Source organism: Wyeomyia smithii, chromosome 3, assembly GCF_029784165.1.
Source record: "Wyeomyia smithii strain HCP4-BCI-WySm-NY-G18 chromosome 3, ASM2978416v1, whole genome shotgun sequence".
In the NCBI taxonomy this organism is placed as follows: Eukaryota; Metazoa; Arthropoda; class Insecta; order Diptera; family Culicidae; genus Wyeomyia; species Wyeomyia smithii.
Genome location: NC_073696.1, coordinates 148,652,848 through 148,674,785, shown reverse-complemented (window position 1 = coordinate 148,674,785; position 21,938 = coordinate 148,652,848). Strand labels below are relative to the sequence as shown.

At 42.0% G+C, this 21,938-nt stretch overlaps 1 protein-coding gene across 5 annotated transcripts in view; it reads left to right on the top strand.

Annotated features, from left to right (window-relative positions):
* Positions 1–21,938, top strand: part of LOC129732463 (liprin-alpha-1) — a 1,274,109-nt gene that overhangs the window by 479,441 nt on the left and 772,730 nt on the right. For all 5 annotated transcript variants that reach the window (XM_055693366.1, XM_055693364.1, XM_055693363.1 and 2 more), the window contains one exon: positions 4,738–4,800. In XM_055693366.1, coding sequence (XP_055549341.1) covers positions 4,738–4,800 — 63 coding nt within the window. The remainder of the gene's footprint in view (positions 1–4,737; positions 4,801–21,938) is intronic.

Sequence of the window (21,938 nt, the reverse complement as noted above, 5' to 3'; positions counted from 1 at the left end):
TACAGCGTAAATTCCGGAATCCGCGTAAAAAAAGCCGCGTAAAAAACGCGTAAAAAGCGACCTTAGTGTATTTACTGTGTGATGCTTTTCTTAATTTGTTGTGTATTGATTATATTCCACTGTATTTTCTGGCTAAAGGCTTAAAAATATAAAGCAATTCCAACCTGCATGCTTTCTTTAAACAAAACAAACAAATCCAAGTAATTGCAACTGCTGCAGGTAAAAAATTTTTCCGGCATGTTCTATTGAAACTATTAAACAGAACATTATTTTGCTGCTTCATTACATTAAATTTCATTTCATTGAATTCATGACATTTAATTTCAAAAACAACACAATTGTGTTGGTAGTCACCCACTCACCCGCATACGTCGTCAGCGCTCACCCTCTGCACTAGCTGTAACGTTAAATATACATAGCAAAGAAAAGCAGAGTACAAGAAGACAGAGATGCCACGAAGCAAAAAAGTAAGCAAAATGATTCGGGGCTACACCGTGCGCTCTATGTAACTTTAGAAAAAAACATTAACGAATAGGTATCCGCTCTGTGGTGGTATTCTTCATTCTTCGCGTGCCGAATCATCGACCGAAGCACCCAGCTCAAGTGCGTGATACCTAACAAGCAAGAGCTCAATTTTTGTTCCGCTTCTAGTGCGGCGCGTGCTTTACCAAGTCTGGTTTTCAGGATTGCAAAAAAACGCTCCTTCGTTGCGTGTTTCCACGTTGCATCGAATGTTTTCTGCGATCGCAAAACATTCAACTTCGGCGTCAGTCGAATCACGAATCATGGTAAAAATAAACATCGGTATCACGTATACTTTGTCCGTGTTGATCACGAGAGCAGAGTGGCGAGCACAAATACATGAGGTTAAGTTTAGATGGGCAGTTGGACCGGTTCGGTGTTCGCAAGATTTTGGGGCCCCCTTGAGTGGTGGGCCCGGTGCGGACCGCACCCCCCTAGCTACGCTACTGCCAGTGGGTCACCAGTTCGATGCAAGTATGGCTCAGCCAAAAATTTATCTAGCTCCACAATGCTAGCCGATGTCGGATCTGATTTTCCCTGCAGTCTGCTAACCGTTTCATCGAACTGTTCCCAAAGAGTTGAATGAGTCGTTGAGCTTTGCGGTTCTGGTTCCACGAGCTGTGGTCCTTCGTTTGAGGCTGAGGGAAGCTGCCGTATTTTTTGTATCAGAGTTTGGTACGCTACTCTGTATTTTTGGTCGTCACCAAAGCCCTGTTTCCGAAAGCGTGGATCAAGGAGAATAGCCTGAGAAATCAACTCGTTCGATTCTCTCTCACCAAACCGTGCTTTTAGACCCTCTCCCAATTCAGTTATTAGTTTTTTTACTTGCGAGAAAGCAGAGTCTGAGTAACGTAATTGCCTACTCAGTAATCGTGCCATAAATGTTGTTTTCGAAAGTGACTCCGTTTTCTCTGACGAAATCTCAGTAGTTACATCATTGAACAGTCGAAGAACTTCCATGCTTTGGCGTATTATTTCCCAAACATCAGTTTCCAATGCGCATCGCGACGAATCTAGTAATGCTAGTGTAGACACTATTGCTTCCTTACTACGTATCAAACGTTCCAACATATCGAATGTGTAATTCCAGCGAGTAACTACATCCTGCTTGAGCTTCAACTCTTTTTGACCCAGCTTCACTTGAATTTCGCGCAATTTGGCGGAAGCATGACTACTTTTCTTGAAGAACTGAACTATGCCTTTGCATTTTTCAACTACTTCTGCAACCGAATTAGTTATGGCATTCTGAACAACCAGATTAAGCGAATGAGCGAAACATCTAACATGCCTAATTTTCAAAATGTTGGCAGTCGCCCGCATATTCGATGCGTTATCTGTAACAATTGCGGTAATTTTGTACTCAATTTCAAACTTTCGGAGAACTTTCGAAATCCATTCTGCAATGTTTTCTGCCATGTGCTTAGAAGTAAATTCGGAGCATTCGAGGAGATAGGACTTCATTTCTCCGTTTTTGTCAATGAAATGGGCAGTAAATGCGTAGAAACCGGTATTTGTAACACTTGTCCATCCATCGCTGGTCAAGCATATTGCTTGCCTATCGATTAACTCGCTCTTCACTTTCTCAAACAATTATTTATGCACAGCAGGAAGTAAACTGTTAGACAAAGTTTTGCGACTGGGAGGGATATACGATGGGTTCAGGAGCTCCACAAATCTTACGAACTCTTTATCCTCGACTAGTAAAAATGGGTGATATTTTTTACATATCATTTTAAGCAGCTGCACATCAATCGTTCTACTTTTTTGAACCGGCAATCGTTTTATCACATTTACAAAACGCGTCATTGACGATTGCGGAGGCTGGGAAGAAGTTGTCGGAAAAACTTGTTCGACAGCCCATGCGAAGCTCTTGCACTGTTTTTCTGTTTTCAATATCCTGACTCGTAACAGCATCGCTGATGGCACAGTTTGCACCGCCCTAGTATCTCCCCTGTTCAATGGAACAAACGGATGCTTTCCATTCATGTGACGCTTTAAGTTCGACGTTGAGCCTGAAGACATGGAAATTGTCGCCTTGCAGTACCGACATACGCCCTTTCCCTTTTCTCTGGTGAAATGGTACCAGATGTCGCTGGAGGTTCTTCCTTGCATGTCTGAAAAATGCTAATTAATTTTCTAAAAGAGTCTTGAACTCAACAAGTGTTTACCCACTTCTTTTTCGATGGTAAAATGAACTTAGTGTCCGCTCACAAACGGTGTTATCTGAAAAAATTATTTGGAAAAAAAGGAACATCGAAACAAAGATGCCAGATGTTCTATAAAATATATGTAGCTACCAAATTACATCAGCCTGAAATCAGAAAAATATCTACTTCGGATTAGGAAAAAATTGGCCTGAGCAAAAATCTGCTCATTCTGAGAAAAACTGCATATCGGCTGTTAATCATAAATTGGCACACAGATCCCAAGAATCTATGTTTTGCAGAAAAAATGGCCCATCTGGTATCCGTTCATCAATGAATCACTTACACATCATCAGCACATTCCGTGCGATAAACGTATAAAGTCGTCAGCGTTTCTTTCTCGTTCTAATGTGTTGGTCAATAGACCAGCTCATTCGTTCGACTGAACGAGCTACCTGGTTCTAGAATCAGTGTATGAGCGGATCGGCTCCCACCGATTTGCTTTCTCATTGAAATCTTTCGCTCACTGATCTCTTGCGTTCTTTCGGTTCTTTCTTGCAGCCAGTTCAGTCAGTTCAGTAAGCTCCGCAATCAGTGAACTGGTGAACCACCGCAGGAAAATTTTGAGCGGTGGCTCACTCGCTCACCTAAAAGAGCTAGTTCTTTTGATCAGTTCATGAGCGGATCGCCCACCACTAATAGAAACCGATATTGGAGCAATTCTCGCTGAAACCGTCCCACTAGTGACATGAGGTCTTTTAAAAAGGATATTTTGATGTCTAAATGATTGAAAGTAGCGAGAAAATGAGAAAACGACTTTGGTTAGTTCATGTTGACGGACCCCTCGGGCACAAATCGGTTAAACGGTTTTTACAAAAATTGATTTTCGAGCGATTCTTGACATTTTTACTGATTTATTTCTCTTGAGTTTGTCATCGAGCCCCCTGCAACCAACACATCGTTTCCAAGAGGAATGATAGAGTTTTCATTTGAAGTAGAAAAAATTGGCCGCCAGCATCAGAAAAACGTGTTTTTGAGCAAGTTCGCAACCACTGATTTTGAATTTAAAATCACCATTAGAAAGCTGAGAAAAAATGCTTTAAGATGCATCCAAAACATTAGGGGAGCATTGAGTTTACCTTGTCATTCTGGTCACTTTTCAAATTATACCTTCAAACAGTACAACGCATGACGTGCGGCCAATATCAGATCATGCTGAGCCTGGTGTGTGTCTGTAGTGTAGTGTAAATAAGGGGCCATCCATGTTCCACGTCGACAGATTTTTAAGGATTTTGTTCCTCCCCCTTCCCCTCCCCCACAACTTCTCATAATTTCTCAAAATTTTGTATGGACCGTGGACATCCCACAGAATCCCCTCCCCAAAGTTGTCCAAATTTTTTATACTTCAAATGAAAGCTCTATCATTCCTCTTGAAAAAGATATGTTGGTTGCAGGGGGTTCAATGACAAATTTAAGAGAAATAAAGAAATAAATCAAAATAGAATTGCTTAAAGATCAATTTTTGTAAAAACCGTTTAACCGATTTGTGCCCGAGGGGTTCATCAATATTAACTAACCAAAGTGGTTTTCTCATTCTTTCGCTACTTTCAATCATTTAGACATAAAAAATATCCTTTTCAAAAGACCTCATGTCACCAGTGGAACGGTTTCAGCGAGAATTGCTCATTGGCGACATCGACACTATCTAGAGGAAAGCACAACCAGAATGGACCCATCAACTCTTTCAAGCACATCGATTAACATCAATCAACAAGTTTTGTATTATAAATTTAAAAAAAAAGGTCCTCTATGTTATAGCAAAAAAAGAGAAACAATAACTCACATATGTTTGCAATAATTTTTATACAATAAAAATACAATGAAAATAATCACGAAAATAATATACATACTTATAAACATTTTTGTAATTTACATCTGTAATTTACATCTTTGCGATTCACGCATGTATTCAAATATTTTTTTTATTGTTACAACATGTTTTCTACCATTAGAACTCATTTATACGTTGATACGATGGATATATAATGCATCTTTTCCCGCTTATTTGCAGTTACAACCACAGAAACCAGGAATATCAACAGTTCCACTAAATGAAAACGGGTTAAATTGCAAGGTAATTAAAATTTTTTATTGTTCAATAATGTATTTCAAAATTACTGTCTTTCGTTGCATGATGCACGCTATATTTTTTTGGATGTGTGTTTAAAAATGGATTTTGACATATTCGATGTATAGCAAAATTTATACAAAACAGATAATGTTTTCCAGTACATACGTATAAAACCCCTAAGATCCTATAGTAATTACAATTGTTGATTTTTTCTTAACATACGCTTTAACTTCTTTATGATGTCCGTCGGTCGAATCGGTCCCCGATGATGTGTGATATGTTATTGGATTAAGCGCCACTCTTCTGGAAGAAACCACCCACCAAGATGAAATTGTCCAGCCTGAGACTTTCCAAGGGGAGGGTATTTCTATACCGTTTCGGGAAGGGAAGCTATTCACCAATCATAAAAGACTCGATATACTTCGCTAAAATGCGTCAGATGTATACCTTTAACCGCGGTACTAGGTCTCACAAGAAAGGTACAAAAGAAGGATAATTATCATCACTGACCCACTGCAGTCTTGCAGATTCCGATTGACCAGGGTTGATTCATTCATTTCAAAGATCTCAAAAAAGCGCATGGACAATATAAATCAAATTAGAGTACTTCAGGGTGTCGAAAACCTGGAAAATCAGGGAATATCAGAGAAACCATTTATTTTATTTATTTTTATTTAAGAAATCATTTAAATCATAAATTACTTCGAATAAACAAAGTGTTGATGCTGCTGCTACGTTTTAGGCGTGGACATACTGGCGCGGCTTGCGTTGCAAAGACAGTTCGCCTTGCCGTGGGTTAATGTACAGCCCTAAGTAGAGCTGTACATTAACCAGCGATAGTGCGAGTCGCTTTCACAGCGCAGACCGCGCCAGTGTGTCCATGGCCTTAGAGTAGTAGTAGTAGCTTTTTGTTATGGGGTTTTCAGCCTGTGGCTGGTTCACCCCAGGTAATTTAAATACAATATAAAATAATTATATATGCTAAATACTGTTGTATAAATTACAATTCTTTAAAAAATTTAGTATGTTACTTTCGGCGGCTGGTTCTGCACTCAAAGCTTCCTTAAGGCTGTTGGAGATACCGTTCTGTGATCTTTGGCTGCAAAATTCGGGACATACACAAATGATATGCTCAATGGATCGTTCCGTTCTACAGATAGTACACCATCTTCTAAAGGCACCCTCTCCGCTCATATCATGAGTTATTCTGGTGTGTCCCGTCCGTACGCGGGAAAGGACAACCCGTTCTCTCCAGTTTTCACGATCGGGCCACTCTTCGGTGGTGTCTTTAATTTTACGTAAACACATGGTGCGGTTTTGGCACCACATTTCTTCCCATTTTTCGCGAGTGCCTCTATCGATGGCTTTTCGGATATCCATAGCTGGAGCTTGTTTAGTGTATAATATACCTCGTCTGCCAAGAGCAGCGAGGTGATCTGCATTTACATTTCCTGAAATGCCATAGTGGCCCGGGACCCATACGAAAACGCAGTCAGGTTTGGCATACTTTAAGATTGCCTGGATCCATGGGTGTTGAGGGTTGGGTGACTCCAATGCCTGTATTACGCTAAGAGAATCAGTGAAGATAGCGATGGGGCCTTGAGCAGGCATAGTGGATGCTACAAAAACTCCGGCTGCTTCAGCGGAAAAAACAGACGAGCAGTCGGGTAATCTGTAAAATTGATCAATCCCGTGTTCGTGGACTCCAAAACCGACTTTCCCACTCTCCTTCGATCCATCGGTGAAACGCTTTGTGTAGTTTTTGTACTTCTCATCGATCAAAACTCGTGCTGCCTGCTGTACAAGTGCTGGATTCTGATTCTTACGGTCATAGCTGGTTAATGTTTTGTCGGTAAATGGAGGAGTAAACCACCAACCCCGATCTCCATTCCAGTGAATTCTTGACACTGGGGAGTGCTTGGCTGGCAATCTTTTTCCAGGATTCTGCCCCCTCACTGAGGAGGTGAACCCTTCTATCACTAGATGAAGATTTTGCGGCATAACTAGTGGCTCTTTTCGCAATGATTGAGTACAATAGTAACTCAAAAGGGAGCGTTCCTAACTCAGCATGTACAGCCAGAGTTGGTGTCGAGGGCAATAAATTCGAAACAATCCTACGTGACGTGTTGTACGTCGGTCCCAAAATGTTGGCCATGTTACCAACAGCGCTGCAAGTCAATTCCAGGCCATACGTCAGTTTGGAGTCAAGGATGGCCTTGGCTACTTTGAACCTTACCCTCCTGTTCCCGTTGACTCGTTTTCCAGAAATTGCTTTGAGTAAATTCAATCTGGTGCGGCAGCTTTGTTTTGTTGAAATAGAATGCGGTGTGAAACATAACTTGCTGTCCAGTACTACTCCCAACACTCGCATTGTTCTGCGGAGCTTTATTATTCTGTTGTATAGCGTAATCGGTTTCGAAGTTCCCTTGTGGTTGCCGCTGCAGTAATGCATGTATTCGCTTTTTTCCGGAGCCAGTCGAAAACCGGATCTTGAAGCCCATTTTTCGACCGCACGTACTGCCGTTTGAGCTTTTCTGCGCAGTGCAGGCAAAGTCTTTCCTAAACATATTAGAAGCACATCGTCTGCATAGGTAAGAACGTATATGTTTTTGGGTAGCTGAAGAAAAACTGTATTCATGATGATGAGAAACAACGTTACAGCCAATACTGAGCCCTGAGGGACTCCGGTCTCTTCGCACTTAACTGCAGATCTTGTATTACCGACAAGGACTTGGAAAGTCTTTCCGGTAAGGAAATTGTTGATAAAGTGCAAAATATTGCCTGAAAGCCCCCAGTTTATCAGCTGCTGGACGGCAATAGGTGTGTAGGCGCGATTATAAGCCTTTTGGATATCAACTGAGACGATTTCAGCATGCGAATTGGTGTCCTTAGCTTTTTTCAGAATTTCGCCCAGTGCAGCGAAATACGTGCCAGTTCCATGCCCAGCTCGAAAAGCGTGTTGCCTGCTGTCTAGCAAGCTGTTGTGTCGAAGGAAGTGGTGGAGGCGTCGGTTGACCATCCGTTCCATTGTCTTCGATACACAACTCGTTAAGGATATTGGTCTATACCCTGCAGCTTCGGAGCTCAGGCCGTTTTGTTTTCCTATCGGTACCACTAAACTATGACGCCAATTCTGAGGAAACGTGTTTTGTATCCACTCTTTGTTGTATAAACGGAGCAAACATTCCTTACCCACAGCTGGAAGGTTCTTTAGCATAGGGTATCCAACTTCGTCGTCACCAGCAGATTTTCCCTTGGTCTTAGAAAGAGCAAAGTCGAGCTCTGCCATTGAAAAGGGATCATTGATGAAATCATTAGGGCCATGTTCTGGAACCGCAATGTTCTGAGAGCCAATCACTTGAATGTTTTTCTTCCTGATAAAATCAATGGTATAGTTGTCAATGGCCGAGCTGTCAGCAAAGTAGTCTGCAAGGGTGTCAGCTCCTACTACGGGATCCCTAGTAGCCGCTCCATCCACTTTTATAGCCATTCCGTTAAACCGCCTTTTGCCATTTAACATTTTTCCACAGTTCTGCTGGAGACTGAAACTCATTAATACCATCTAAGAATCTCTCCCAATAAACTTTTTTTGCATCGCGGATAGCCTGTCTGCATTTGTTTCTCACAGTTCGGTACGTCTCAGTGGCTTTTTCTTTGTTCGGGTGGCCTTCTGGTAAGCGCTTTGCTGCTCTGAGAGCTTTCCTCCTTTCTTTCACAATGTTTTTGATGTCCTTTGACCACCAGGGCAGGGCTTTTCTCCCAGGTCGTGGGCTAGTTTTTGGGATTGCCTCATTGGCTGCCTCGATAATCAAATTCGTGAGCCCATCGATGTTAGTTGGTGTTGAGTCCCGGAGCTTTGTCGAAACAGTGCAGTTGTACAAGGGCCAATCTGCGTCGTCGTAGAGCCAGCGGGGTCTTCTTGATGTACTAACCGGCTTGTCGTTGGTTGAGATGAGTATCGGGTTATGGTCACTGCCCATAGGATCATCATATTTTTTCCAACCTAGTCGATGGACGACACTGCTGCTTGCCAGAGACAGATCGATGGCGGTTCTCGTGGTGCCTCGTATGAATGTTTGGGATCCATCGTTAAGGACGGTAAGATTGGCATTTTCTATGGTATCAGCAATAATCGATCCTCTGTTGTTGGCCCTAACACAGCCCCAGCTGGGGTGGTGACTATTGAAATCACCCAGAACTAGCCTGGGTTCCGGTATCTGTTGGAGTGCCTTTCTCATCTTTCTTTGCAGACCTGGAATTTTCTGACATGGTAGATAGATACTTACTACTGACAGTGGAAAGGGACACAGGGTCCTCACTGCTACTACTGGGAGATCACTGTTTATGTGTAATATATCATACGAGGTACCTTTTTGGATACCCATTGCTACAGAGTGATAGATGTTCGTGAGACGTTTGGTAATTCAGTCAAATTGTCCTCCAAGGGTACGGTTCATCGCACTTGGGTCGGCTCTGTGAATTTCCTGTAGAGCGATGACTTGAGGTTGGTGTTGTTGGGCAAGGATTTCTAGATCTGGTAGATTGTTGAAGAAACCATTAATATTCCACTGCAGGGCAAGTATGCTATGTTCAATGGGTGCGGCGTTGGATGAATTAATTTCGTCAAACTCTCCGATGTTGTGATGGTCATTTGTTTGTGTTTCGCAGACTCCAAGGTTTCCGGTTTTTAACTGTGCGGATGTACTAATCCGCGGGGAGGTATCGTCAGGACTGTCCTTGACCTCGACCGTCGATGCTGCCATTTGGCGTTCACTCCGGTTCGCTCGTGTGGAAGTCAGATAGATGCTATTGTGTATGTCAGTAGTTGCATAATCTATAGCCTCATTGTTGTTGCGGGTAGTTGTGGATTTTTGTGTTGGTGGGAAAGTGCGCAAAGATGATTTGTGACGTTGGATACGTTAAGGGTAGGGCTCGAGGCTTTTACTTTTTAGCAAATTTCTACTGCTCCGATATCCATCTCCTCTTCAACGATTCCGCTAAGAGCCTCCTCTCCGGATTCCATAGAGCTGTCGCTGTATATTATCTCGGCGTGAGTCTTAGGGATCTTGCTCTTGAGGTGCTTGCTGTTACTTCCTGTAGGAGAGGGGTTCCGTTTGGGAGTGGACTGGTTGTTCGACTGTTCCTGTACTTTTTTTGGTCTGCGGTACCAAGTTTTTTGTTTTTACGTTCATTCAGTTTGGTTAGAAGTTGTGTGGCTTGTCCAGGTGTTGTGTTTCCCTTGGTAATTGCTTCGTCGTGCTGTGATTTTAGCATGTTTACGAGTTTCTTCAGAACATTATTTTCGTGATCCTTTTTCGTTGCCTGTTCCTTTAAGTTATTTATTTGTTTAACCAAATCCTCAATGGTCCCGTTTGCAGCAACTGTCCTGTTGTTTTTCTTTTCTTCCAGGATTTTTATCCTTTCGTCTCTATCGTTCAATTTTTCCGTCAGCTCCTTAATTTTCAGCGTTAGTTCAGTCAAAGCGGTTTCATTGCTGGCGTTAACTACGGTGGCATATTTCCTTGTGTTGTTATGACTGTTGAAAAGTCGACTGGCGGCCGGATAACTTAACCCGTGATCGACTCGAAGTCTTTGGATCTCCTTTTCCTTTTGGAAGGTTGGGCAACTCCTGCTGTTGAGTCCGTGTTCGTGACTGTTGCATCTGCGACAGAAGGATGCGTTCGGGCACGCCGCATTTTCCTCTTGGGAGTGGTCACCAGCACAGTTACCACAAATCGTTGTAGCTTGACATCTTACGCGAGTGTGTCCGAAATTCAGGCATTTGTAGCAGAGCATTGGGGACGGGTAGTATGGCCTCGTGTTTACCCGGATATATCCAAAATCGATGTAGGTAGGTGGAGTGGCGCCCATAGTTGTCAAAATCATTGATGGAGTATTGACTATCCGACTATCATCTCTTCTGGTGAAGCGTCGGATTCCGATGACTCCCTGGTTGGCCAAAGATGAGAGCAGCTCCTGATCGGGTATATCTATCACGTCGAAACAAGAGACAACGCACTTGCTGCAATTCAGCGTGGGGTGGTGGATGATGCGAATGCTGGTTTTGTCAACTAGTTCGGGCAATGACAGCAGTTTCCTTACGTGATTTGGGTTCCGCACTTTCAGTGTGTAGAACTCACCTCGACTCTCTGGAAAGGCACCGGTAATTTTGTCCCCCGTACATAACTCGATGGATGTACGGATGGTAAAGGGATTGCGAGGAAGTTTCCCGTTGATCGCTTCCATTCGCAGCAGTGTCAATTCACCGTAGTCGCAGTTGGGGTTCATCCATGTGGGCAACGTTCTTCCGGTTGGGGTTCCATTGACTGTTCCATCACTGGCAAAGCCGCTCCCACCTGTGCTAGGGTCGGGGTCACCCATGATGGAAGACGGTACTAGGCCGGTTCGGAGTGAGCTCAACGGACCGCCTTCTGGCTTCGGACCAGACGAATCGGAGCGAGTGTTTCAAGGTACAATTTAGTCACACGTGGTACAACCGGGAACAAAGCGATAGTCGTATAATGGCACAAAAAACAAAAGCCTATCGAAGGCGCTAACAAAGCAACGAGAATAACCACTCAAACAATAGCCCGAGAACAAAAGCGCGTTACGAAACGGAGTGAAGTACAAACCACAACCGTCAGCGACGAGCGATCAAACCGAACTGAAAATGGCCTTAGACATATAGGATCCGGAATAAGGGCTAGGAAAATTAAACTTTAAAGCTGATTTATGCGATTTGTAACATATTACGATTTGAATGTAAACGGGACGGGACGTAATGTAAATAATAGGGATGGGCGATGCTTGTATCGATACCAGCGGTATCGATACATGGAGCCAACGTATCGAGTATTTTGGCATCGATACTCGTTGCTAGCGATGAGTAACGGTATCGATACTTTGCCGACGATACTTTGAAACGACACCGATACCACCGATGCCTTCTATTGGGGATACGCGATACCAGTTTCGATGCCAACGGCATCGATACTTCGGCCAAAAGCGTCGAGTATTTTGGCATCGATACTTTCTATACCGATACCACGATACTTGGTATCGTTTTGTGCAAAAGTATTCGAGTACTCAGGTATCGATACTTCAGACAGTATCGCCCATCCCTAGTAAATAACACGTGCAATGAGACCTCTTTTGTGACAAGTAGGTTTAAATCCCTACGAATGATAAGTCCTAACTGCGAAAGCAAACAAATCTTACCAATTAAAATTTCAAATTTCTAACAGTGATGAGAAGTCACCATTTGTGATTGGACACACATACTCATTATTTACTAATATTTATCATAAATACTTGAGCTACTAACAACCCCCCACCCCCTTGAAAAAAAAACCTAAATTAATCCACCTAGCGGTGAGACCCAGCCTTTCTCATTCGAACTTATTATTCGTTAAAGTAGATTTACACAAATTTTTACAAACTTTTGATAGCCAACAGCACAACTATACCGAGCATTTAAAATAACATTCACACACATATAAACATACATTAACACATATACATGCAGATAACAATAAATTCTTTCAAATATATGATGCGATTTTGTTTTTGATTGTGGTATAATCGATTTGTACTCATATACTGCGTATATATATTTAGATTGTTTATGTCAACTTTAGTCAGTATATTTCAAATAATTTATAATAAAATCTTGTTCCTCATTCATTAATTTGAATGATCTTATAAGTGAAAATGAAATTCTTTAGCGCAGTTGATATTACTGATCGTTTCTGAGGGGCATTCAATGAATGGGCAAATACCAATAATTATGGGTTCTTGAAACCTGGATTATACCCAATGGCCAGAAACCGACCTCAAATCCCATTTTTAATCCAGATGATCACTTCTGGTTGTCTGATAATCATAAAATTCATCATAAAATTGCCGAATTGCCTGATCTGGGTATTTTGATGGCCAAGATGGCGACAGTTTCCGATCAACAGCCTAAAGTGACAAATATCATCCAATACAATTTGAGGTAGTGGTATGATTATATACCCGGAGGCCAGAAATTATCTTCAGACGCCATTTAAAATTATTAGACGGTAGCTTCCGGTTTCTGGAAACCAGTCTAATAGGAACAAACATTACGCAACGTGAGTTTTTCAGCATCCGGGATGATGCTCAGAGGAATCAACTCCATACATCATTTTAAGATCCGATTTCTGGAAAACATCCTTCAATTGCCAAATATAATCCAATGAAGGTATATCAATTTTTTGGATTTTAGAATATTGATGTTGTATTTGAAGTAATAATTGGAGCATAGTATTTGAAATTTGACGTAATATTTGTAATGAATAAATAGTTTTTCTATTATAATGTCTCCTAATTTCGAACTTTGATCAAAGCAGCTAGTTTTAAACAGTCTTTGGGTTTTGATTTTTTGTAAGTTTGAGGAACAACCTGTACCTGTTTTCTTCAAATAAATCGTGTAATCTTTGAGAGAATAGACTTTCAATATTTTTACAATTTAACACATAATGATTAAAATAAAAGTCCGATTACACTGGTCAACACAAGTGTGGTCCCAAAGGTCAAACTAAGAAAAAATGAAAAATTAGAGCTTTTCCTGTGAATTTTTATCTTTGTAGGGCAACTATTGTGAACTTTAGAGCAACATTTTATTCGATTTTGTCAACCAGTGTTATAATCAAATGAAATGGGTACCAATAAAGCAACTAAACCTTCAATTTAAAACTATAATTGTTGTAATTAGTGAGTTTAAAAACCTAAATTAATCCACCTAGCGGTCAGACCCAGCCTTTCTCATTCAACGCTTCAATCCAATAAAAGTATATTCACTCTTTAGGTTCTAAAATATTGATGTTGTAATTGATGTATAAAATATGAAATTTGACGTAATGTTAGTGCTTAAGAAATAACGAAATAACAGAAATGACTTTTAATTTCGAACAATTTCATCACGAGCGATACCGGGAACGTTCAAATAGTTCGAAACCACATTTAAATTATGTTGAGGCCATGTTTATTGATCAAAGCAGGTATAGTTTTAAATAGTCTTTAAATTTCTCTTCGTTCCATAACTTTTGAACCATATATCAAGTTGTTATGAAGTTAGTTATTAGTAAGTTTAAGAGATAACTCGTTCGTATGACGCAAGTTATGTTGAATAAGTCGTGTAATCTTTGAGATAATAGACTCGTTGTTTTAACAATTTAATATATATTGGTTGCTTAAGTTCGATTTTAATCAAATGAAATGGGAACGTATAGGGCAGCCAAACTTTGAAACCACGTGTTCAATCATAATTCGTCAGTTAACCCTTAACTAGCCCGTTCATCTGATATCAATATTGTTCAAATCTGTTGTGTAGTTTCTAAGATAATGAAGTTTCGTGATTTTCACATTTCGGTACATTACAGACGAAGTTACAGTCTGATTACAGTTAAATTCAATGGGGTGTTATGAGGCAGCTGGACCTCTCATTTGACACTAATTCACTAATTAATCGGTTCAGCCATCTCTGAGTGAAGTGAGTGAGTTTAAGTAGTCTTGTGAATATGTTTCTTTTCATAACTGGATTTCACATTTTTAAACATAACAGGTAAAGTAATAGTCCGATTGCAAAAAAAATCAATAGGGTCTTATAGGGCAACTAGATCTTCCATTTGACACCGATTTTATGAAAATCGGTCCAGCCATCTCTGAGAAACATGAGTGAGATTGAATAGTCTCGAGAACACGTTTCTTTGCATAACTTTTGAACCACATGTTAAATCCTCATGAAATTCAAAAGTTAAGGGTTTTTTAGGTAGCCCGATCATTTTAATTAATTTTGTTTAAATCGGTTGCGTAGTTTCTGAGATATTGATATATCGTGATTTTTACATTTTGATACATAACCTCTAAACTAAAAATCCGATTACAATAAAATTCAATAGGGTCTTATGGGGCAACTAGACCTTTCATTTGCAATTAATTTCATTGAAATCGGTCCAGCTATTTCTGAGAAAATCGAGTGAGATTGGGAGAGCGTCACACACACATACACACACACACATACGCACACACACACATACAGAAAATGCCTTTTGAGCACTTTTATACCTTTAGTTTTTGCAGTGATTGCTATGCCTTTCTAGGAGAAAGGCAAAAACGTGCAATGAGACATGTAATATGTAACGTGTAACATATAATGTATTATGTATAATGTGTAACATGTAATGTGTAACGTGTAACATGTTCCAAGCAACGATTCGCAAAACCTTCAACCAAATACATCAATCACAGCGCCCATCATGCTTGTCCTTACCTCACAGGTCAAAGCGAAGAAAATAACTTGCTTCGGTTCATCGTCATCATGCAGTTGACGATAAATTTAAAATCGTCAATTGAAGCAAAATTTGCTCGAATCTGCTTTCTTCGTTGCTGCTCTGAAGCCTCAGTTCTAGCAGTTCAATCTGAACCGACGATACAAATACGCCGAAAAAGAAACGACGAAATAAAAGGTACCGAGTGAAAGACGCTTGATTTGTGCTCAGTGAGAGGGGGGGGGGGGGGTGCGAAACAAAACGAAGTTGATATCAAGTCGGGTTGAAGACGAAGTTGAGTTGCGTCATCGTCGCTTGACGATGCACTCAACTTTTTGATTCAATGTATCTAACCGTGACAACGTATAAGATAAAGCTTAAATCGAATTTGTATTTGAAAGTTGAACAACGTGTTAGTAGTTTGGAGAACATTTTCTGTGGATAAGCAAAGCAAAGCCTTGGTGCTACATTCCGATTCGGAACATGACCTTCTGTTTACTATACACAGACTTCGCAGCCAACTGTTGAGTGTACAGGACAATTGCGGGGCTAGCGCTACGATCCTATTGACACTAACAGTCTCTCCCGAGCCGAGACTCGAACCTACGACAACTGGCTTGTTAGGCCAGCATCGTACCTCGAGACCAGCTGTGGATACTTTATTCTTTTATCAGCAACATATAGTGGTGTACAAGTGATTCGTTGCTTTTTTTGGATTTGCGAGGGGGTTATTTCTATTGCATCATTCGTTTGCCGGTACTTTTTGTCACCGATAGCACCAGCTTTCTCGTCTAATTTGTGTGCTCAATGAGTAGTGCTTGACGTTTGCAAAACCGCACACAAAACGAAATGGATAAAAAACAATGCTGCAAATGCAAAGGCGACATCAACGACCTCGAGCCCCTGCGCTGCGGTTTCTATGCAGCTTGCTTGCATATCAGCCAACAATGCTGCGGAATCAACGCCCGCGGTTTGAAAAAAGCGTTTGCTTGCGGGAAGATTTTGCTCATTTGTTCTTCCTGTAGAGATGAGCTTAAAGGCCGCAGTATAGGCTCATATATTTCGGAAATAAAACAACCGCAACTACCCGATGTATCAAATCTGAACACACAATGTAAACAGTTGTGCGGCGTTGTCGAAGCGTTGAGTAATAAGATAGATAATTTCGCACCTAAACCGAAACTGCCACCCGCTACCCCTTCCCTATGTGATACTCCAGTTTGGCCGAGACGCAGTGCGAAGCGCCGGCGTGATGAGCGCCAGCCATTCATTCATGCCACTGCAGAATCTGGAACAGAAGAAATAAATCTTAGCGACCTTTCTGTTCCATCACTTGTTCCTGCTGTCGCACCGAATAGATTTTGGCTATACATATCTGGACTGAACCCGCTAACAACGACTAGTGACATACAGAAAATTGTTTTCCGTTGCCTTGACTCAACCGATTCTGCTGAAATCATTTGGCTTGTTCCGAATGATAAAGACGTAACCAAACCAGCCTATCTTTCGTATCGTATGAAGTTGGATCGTATGAAGTGTTGCAGTGTACTGACAACGACAATGGTAGTGCTGTTTGGCTGTATTATCAAAACACGCGGGGATTAAGAACTAAAATCGACGAGCTTTTTTTGACGACCCGTGAGTGCAATTTTGATATCATTATACTAACAGAGACTGGCTTAGACGACCGAATCAACTCATTGCAACTAGCTAGGGTTTGCAATATTCCCGAGAAAAGATTTCCCGGGAAACGGGAATGAAAAATCTCATTTCCCGGGAATTCCCGGGAACGGAAAAAATCCTTAGCAAAAATGAGATTTCAAATAAAGTTTATTAATAAAAAGTTTTAAGCAATCGTTTACAATTTAATTATCAATTGAAAAACAAAATTTATTCAAGTTCACTCCGGAAATTCATGAACAATCGTCTATCAATCGCTTCACTCTCACTGACAATTTTTCGTTAGGCCCAAATAATGTAGTTCCCTTCTGTAAAACTTTGCTTAAGATCGCTGAATCACCGCTGGTGTCTGATTTCTAAAATACTTCTAAATCACCGATTCCAGCTCTTGCTACATTTCATTAGAAACTGAAGAGTCCAATACTTTTAGTTTGTTGAAGATAAAGCTGAGTGTTTGGCAGCCAGATTTAAGAGCATTTGAATGCCTTCGTAATTAATGTGAAATCGCGGCCACGACCCAAGTTACACTGACTGAGTTTTATTAAAATTTCATAATTTGAATAATAGTTTATTTTCTCAATTTTTCGATGTTATATTTCAACTAAACTCACAAAATCATGGAAAATGAACGTGATTAAAGAAAAAATCAATTAACAAAAACAATTGCTCATGAAAAAATACTAAAATACATAATATTTAGGAAAATACACGTTTTTGAGCATTGACGACTACACATATTGTTGGGTACAGGTCCGTTACCTTCCATTAATTCTTCGATAGCATTAAGGGCCTTCAACCCAACACTCGTAGGAATGGCTTCGGTGGAAGACGCGAAAAATTGTATCCAGTTTGAGCGAGATCCAAAGTCCCATTCGGAGAATGTCCAATAAAATCGCCAAACGCGCGTTATTTTATCACTACACCTTTATTAATTTAGTCTAGCTTCTAAGAAAATGCATGCCAATTAGATTTAAGAACACTTTTTTTTAGGGAAACTACTGCATGCTTATTTTAATTTTATTCTTAAGTTTAGATTAATACACTAGGTTTAAATTAATAATTCTTCAGCAATCCGTTCTGCTGGCGAGGTGGAATGCGACTCCACTAAAAGATTTATCCGATTAGCTTCATAGGTCCAACAGCAACTGAATTCTTCTCCGGAGATGTTTTTCGATCCGATTGGAGTTGAGAATGATCTCCTATCAGCTCCCATCCTCTCCTATCAACGATCGTTATCACTCCCACGGGCGACTAGCAGTTGATGATGATCGTTCTGCGATGAATCTCTTTTGGCCTGGCTGGGATGGTAATCGGCTACTTCGTTCTCGCGTACGGTTTCGGATGAGAGTTTGTGATATCTTTAGTATGTCATCAGGGTTGAAATTATGGGTGGCGTTACTACTTCCGAACATCCTCATCCACCCAGAAATTCCAGCAATTTCTGTAAATAAAAAAAGAAAACCGCTTCGACGGGATGGGAAGGGAAATCAGGATTGATGACTGTCGGCTGTCGCGTCTTGAAGCTCGGTGTTGTCCGCAAATGGTAAAATGCAGATCTTCTCCACTGGGCGCATTAGGGTTCCACTGGCGGTTTTCAATGTAACCACCCTTATCGTACCATCACCGCCAGGATGCATTTGAATTATCCTTCCCATTTTCCACCGCATGGGGGGTTGATTATCATCTTGGATGATGACTAACTGACCTACGCCGATCGGAACAGCTGGCTTCAAATGCTTAGTTCTCCCCTGTAGTTGACATAAAAATTCTCTGAGTCACCTCCTCCAGAAATCTTGCAATTTTCGTTGTATTAACTGCCAGTGATTCAATCGATTGGTTGGTAGATCCTCCAAATTTGGCTCTGGTAATGCTTGGAGTGATTCTCCTACCAGAAAGTGTGCAGGCGTTAAAGGTTGCAGATCGTTGGGATCATCGGACATGGGGGTGAGAGGGCGAGAATTTAGGCATGATTCCACCTGAGCTAATAGCGTCGTCATATCTTCAGGGGACACGGGATTCTCTCCAACCACCTTTAATAAGTGGGTTTTAGCTGAACGAACTGCTGCTTCCCACAAGCCTCCAAAGTGGAGTGCACTAGGTGGGTTAAAATGCCACTGAATTCCCTCCTCTGCCAGTTCTTTGGAAACGATGTCGTGATGCTTGCTTTTCCGAAGCAGTTCTAGAAACTCCTGCAGTTTGTTTCGTGCTCCGACAAAGTTGGTGCCGTTGTCGGAAAACATCTCTGCGCAGCGGCCTCTTCTCGACACAAATCGTCGCAGGGCTTGTAAGAACTTATCGGTTGACAAGTCTGTGACGAGTTCTAGGTGCACGGCCTTGGTACACATGCAAATGAAAATTGCCACATAGGCTTAACTACTGGACGTCTCGGAGCGGGTCTGACGTAAATGGGTCCAAAATAGTCCACACCTGTTCGCAAAAATGGACGGGAAACGGTAACCCGAGCTGTTGGTAAGTCCCCCATCATTTGCTGAACTGTGGTAGGTTTAGTCCGATAGCAGGTCATACAGCGGTGTATGATATGTCTCACAACAGTCCTTCCTCCCAATGGCCAAAATCTAAGTCTAACAACACTTAATAGCAATTGAGGCCCAGCGTGCAAAAGGCGTTCATGGTAATATCGTAAAAGCAGACGCGGGAAGTAATGGTTGGCTGGTAGAACTATTGGGTGCTTTACGTTCTCTGATTCTAATGCGTGCTTAAGACGCCCTCCCAAGCGGATTACCTGATTCTCCGACAGGTATGGATTGAACCATCGTAATGGTGACCTTCTGGAAACCGCTTCCTTTTCATCAATGCCTTACGCTTCTCAACAAATACTTCCTGTTGGACTAAACTGATCAGTGCGGTTTCCGCTTCCTTTAGTTCTTTGGTAGATAAGAAAGAGGAATCCTTCTTTTCCTTCGTGCGCAGAAGCCGTTTCAAACGCAACCAGTAGGCTGTTCGACGAATTGGGTCTGTGTACGACGAGAAGCGGGTTAGGTATGCGTTATTGAACTCGGTGCCGGCATATACGGTGCGACGTTTTTCCTCTGCTGCCAGTGAAGTTTCCGGAAAACGTGGCCATTCATCCTTTTCTTTGGCCAACCACTGCGGTCCCTGCCACCAAAACAGATTGTGTACGATGTCCTCCGGCGCAATCCCTCTGGAAATCAGATCGGCCGGGCTATGGACTCCAGGAACATGGTCCCACTGAGAAATCTCGGTAAGCGATTGAATTGTGGCCACCCGATTGGCCACGTAAGTTGTCCATGTAGCTGGAGTTGCTCGTATCCAACGCAGGAGGAGTCCGGTGGAGTCCGTCCAAAAATATACTGGTGCAGTGAATTTTATTGACCGAGAAACCTTCTCGAACAGCTGGGCAGCGAGACGAGCTCCGTATAATAACAACCTAGGAATGGTTTGCACTTGTAAAGGTGCAACCCGTGATTTGGAGGTTAGTAATCGTACCCATACATCTCCGTCTGAGTTCCAACTCTTCACGTAGAGACACGCGCCGTACGCTTTTTCCGAAGCGTCTGAAAAGCAGTGAAATTGAATAGACACTGCCTTGGGAATGACTACACAACGCTCGATGCGAATGGTATTAAGCAGAAACAGTTGTTGGTGGTACTTGATCCAAATCTCACCCACCGTTGAGGGTAGTGACTGATCCCAATTCAGTCTTTGACCGTTTTCATCACGAAGTGTCCACAACAGCTGCATATAAATTTTTGCCGAAGTAAATGCCGCTTCAAGCAGACCCAAAGGGTCATATAATGTAGCAATGACCGACAGCATGTTTCGCTTTGTAAGCGGTACGCTAGGGTTGAGAACTGGAATCTTAAATTGAAATTTAAGCGTGTCGGTAACTGGCATCCAAGTCAACCCCAATGTTTTTATCGAAGGATTAGGATCCAAATTGATCTCTTCCGATGATTGGATTGCTAGCTCCTCTTTCGGAATCCCACTCAATATATCAGAGCAGTTTGATGCCCATTTTCGTAACCAAAACCCTCCTTTCTTTGTCATCGAATCTAGTTGAACACGCAAAGTTCGTGCCGATTCCGGATCATCCGACCCTGTTATTACATCGTCCATGTATGTATCCTCCATAATAGCCCTTGCAGCGAACGAAAAACTATCCTCATCGTCTACCGCCAGTTGTTTCAGCGTCCTGGTCGCTAAGAATGGTGCAGGTTCAGTACCGTTTGGTGAAGAGTGCCACAGGATACATTGCAATGGGCGGTCTTCCCGACACATTTTGATTTGACGGAACATTTTTTCCACGTCGGACACCAGCTTTATATGCTTCGTTCGACTACGAAGGATTATGGATCGGAGATCTTCTTGGATCACTGGCCCCACCAGTAACAAATCGTTCAACGACTCCCCAGAAGTCGTTTTACAGGAACCGTCAAAGAGCACTCGAACCTTGGTGGTGATGCTGGACTCCTTGACCACCGGATGATGAGGTAGGTAGCATCGCTTAATTGTATCCACCTCAGCCTCTTCGACCTTCCGCATATGCCCGAGCGGCAAGTATTCCTGCATGAAGTTTGGTATTGTTCGTGTAGTGACTCGTCTCTGGCCAATCTACGCTCCGTCCCTTGAAGCCGCCGAAATGCGATGTCCCGTGACTCGCCTAACCTTGAGAGAATAGCTTCATGCTTTGGTAAGGAGACGGTGTACCTACCGTCAGGGTTTCGTTTGATCGTTTGCGGAACCAGCTCTTCGCAGCGCTTTTCCTCCAATGAAAGAGCCTTACCAAACTCTATTTTCTCGCAAGACCAAAACCGGGTTATCAATTTGTCCAAACTATCCACCGCAGAAAGATTGCAGTTGATTTGAAGAGACTGTATTTGATGTGTATACCCGCCGCAGGCAACCCAACCGAAAACGGATTCACTGAGTGTTGGCATATGTTGTCCCAGAGAAATCCTTCTACCAGCCTCGAAGAAATCGAGAAATGCCTCTATGCCCAGAACCAAATCCACCGCTTTAGGCTCGTCGAAAAATGTCGGATCTGCCAATTGCACTCCGTTCGGAAGTACTAAAAAGCTTAATTCCCTTGAAAATGATGGTATACGGGAACGTATCGCAGCTTGAATTTTTTGCTTAACCTTGGTAGTCGTATGTCCAATGCCAAGGACTGAGACATTCACTCGATCG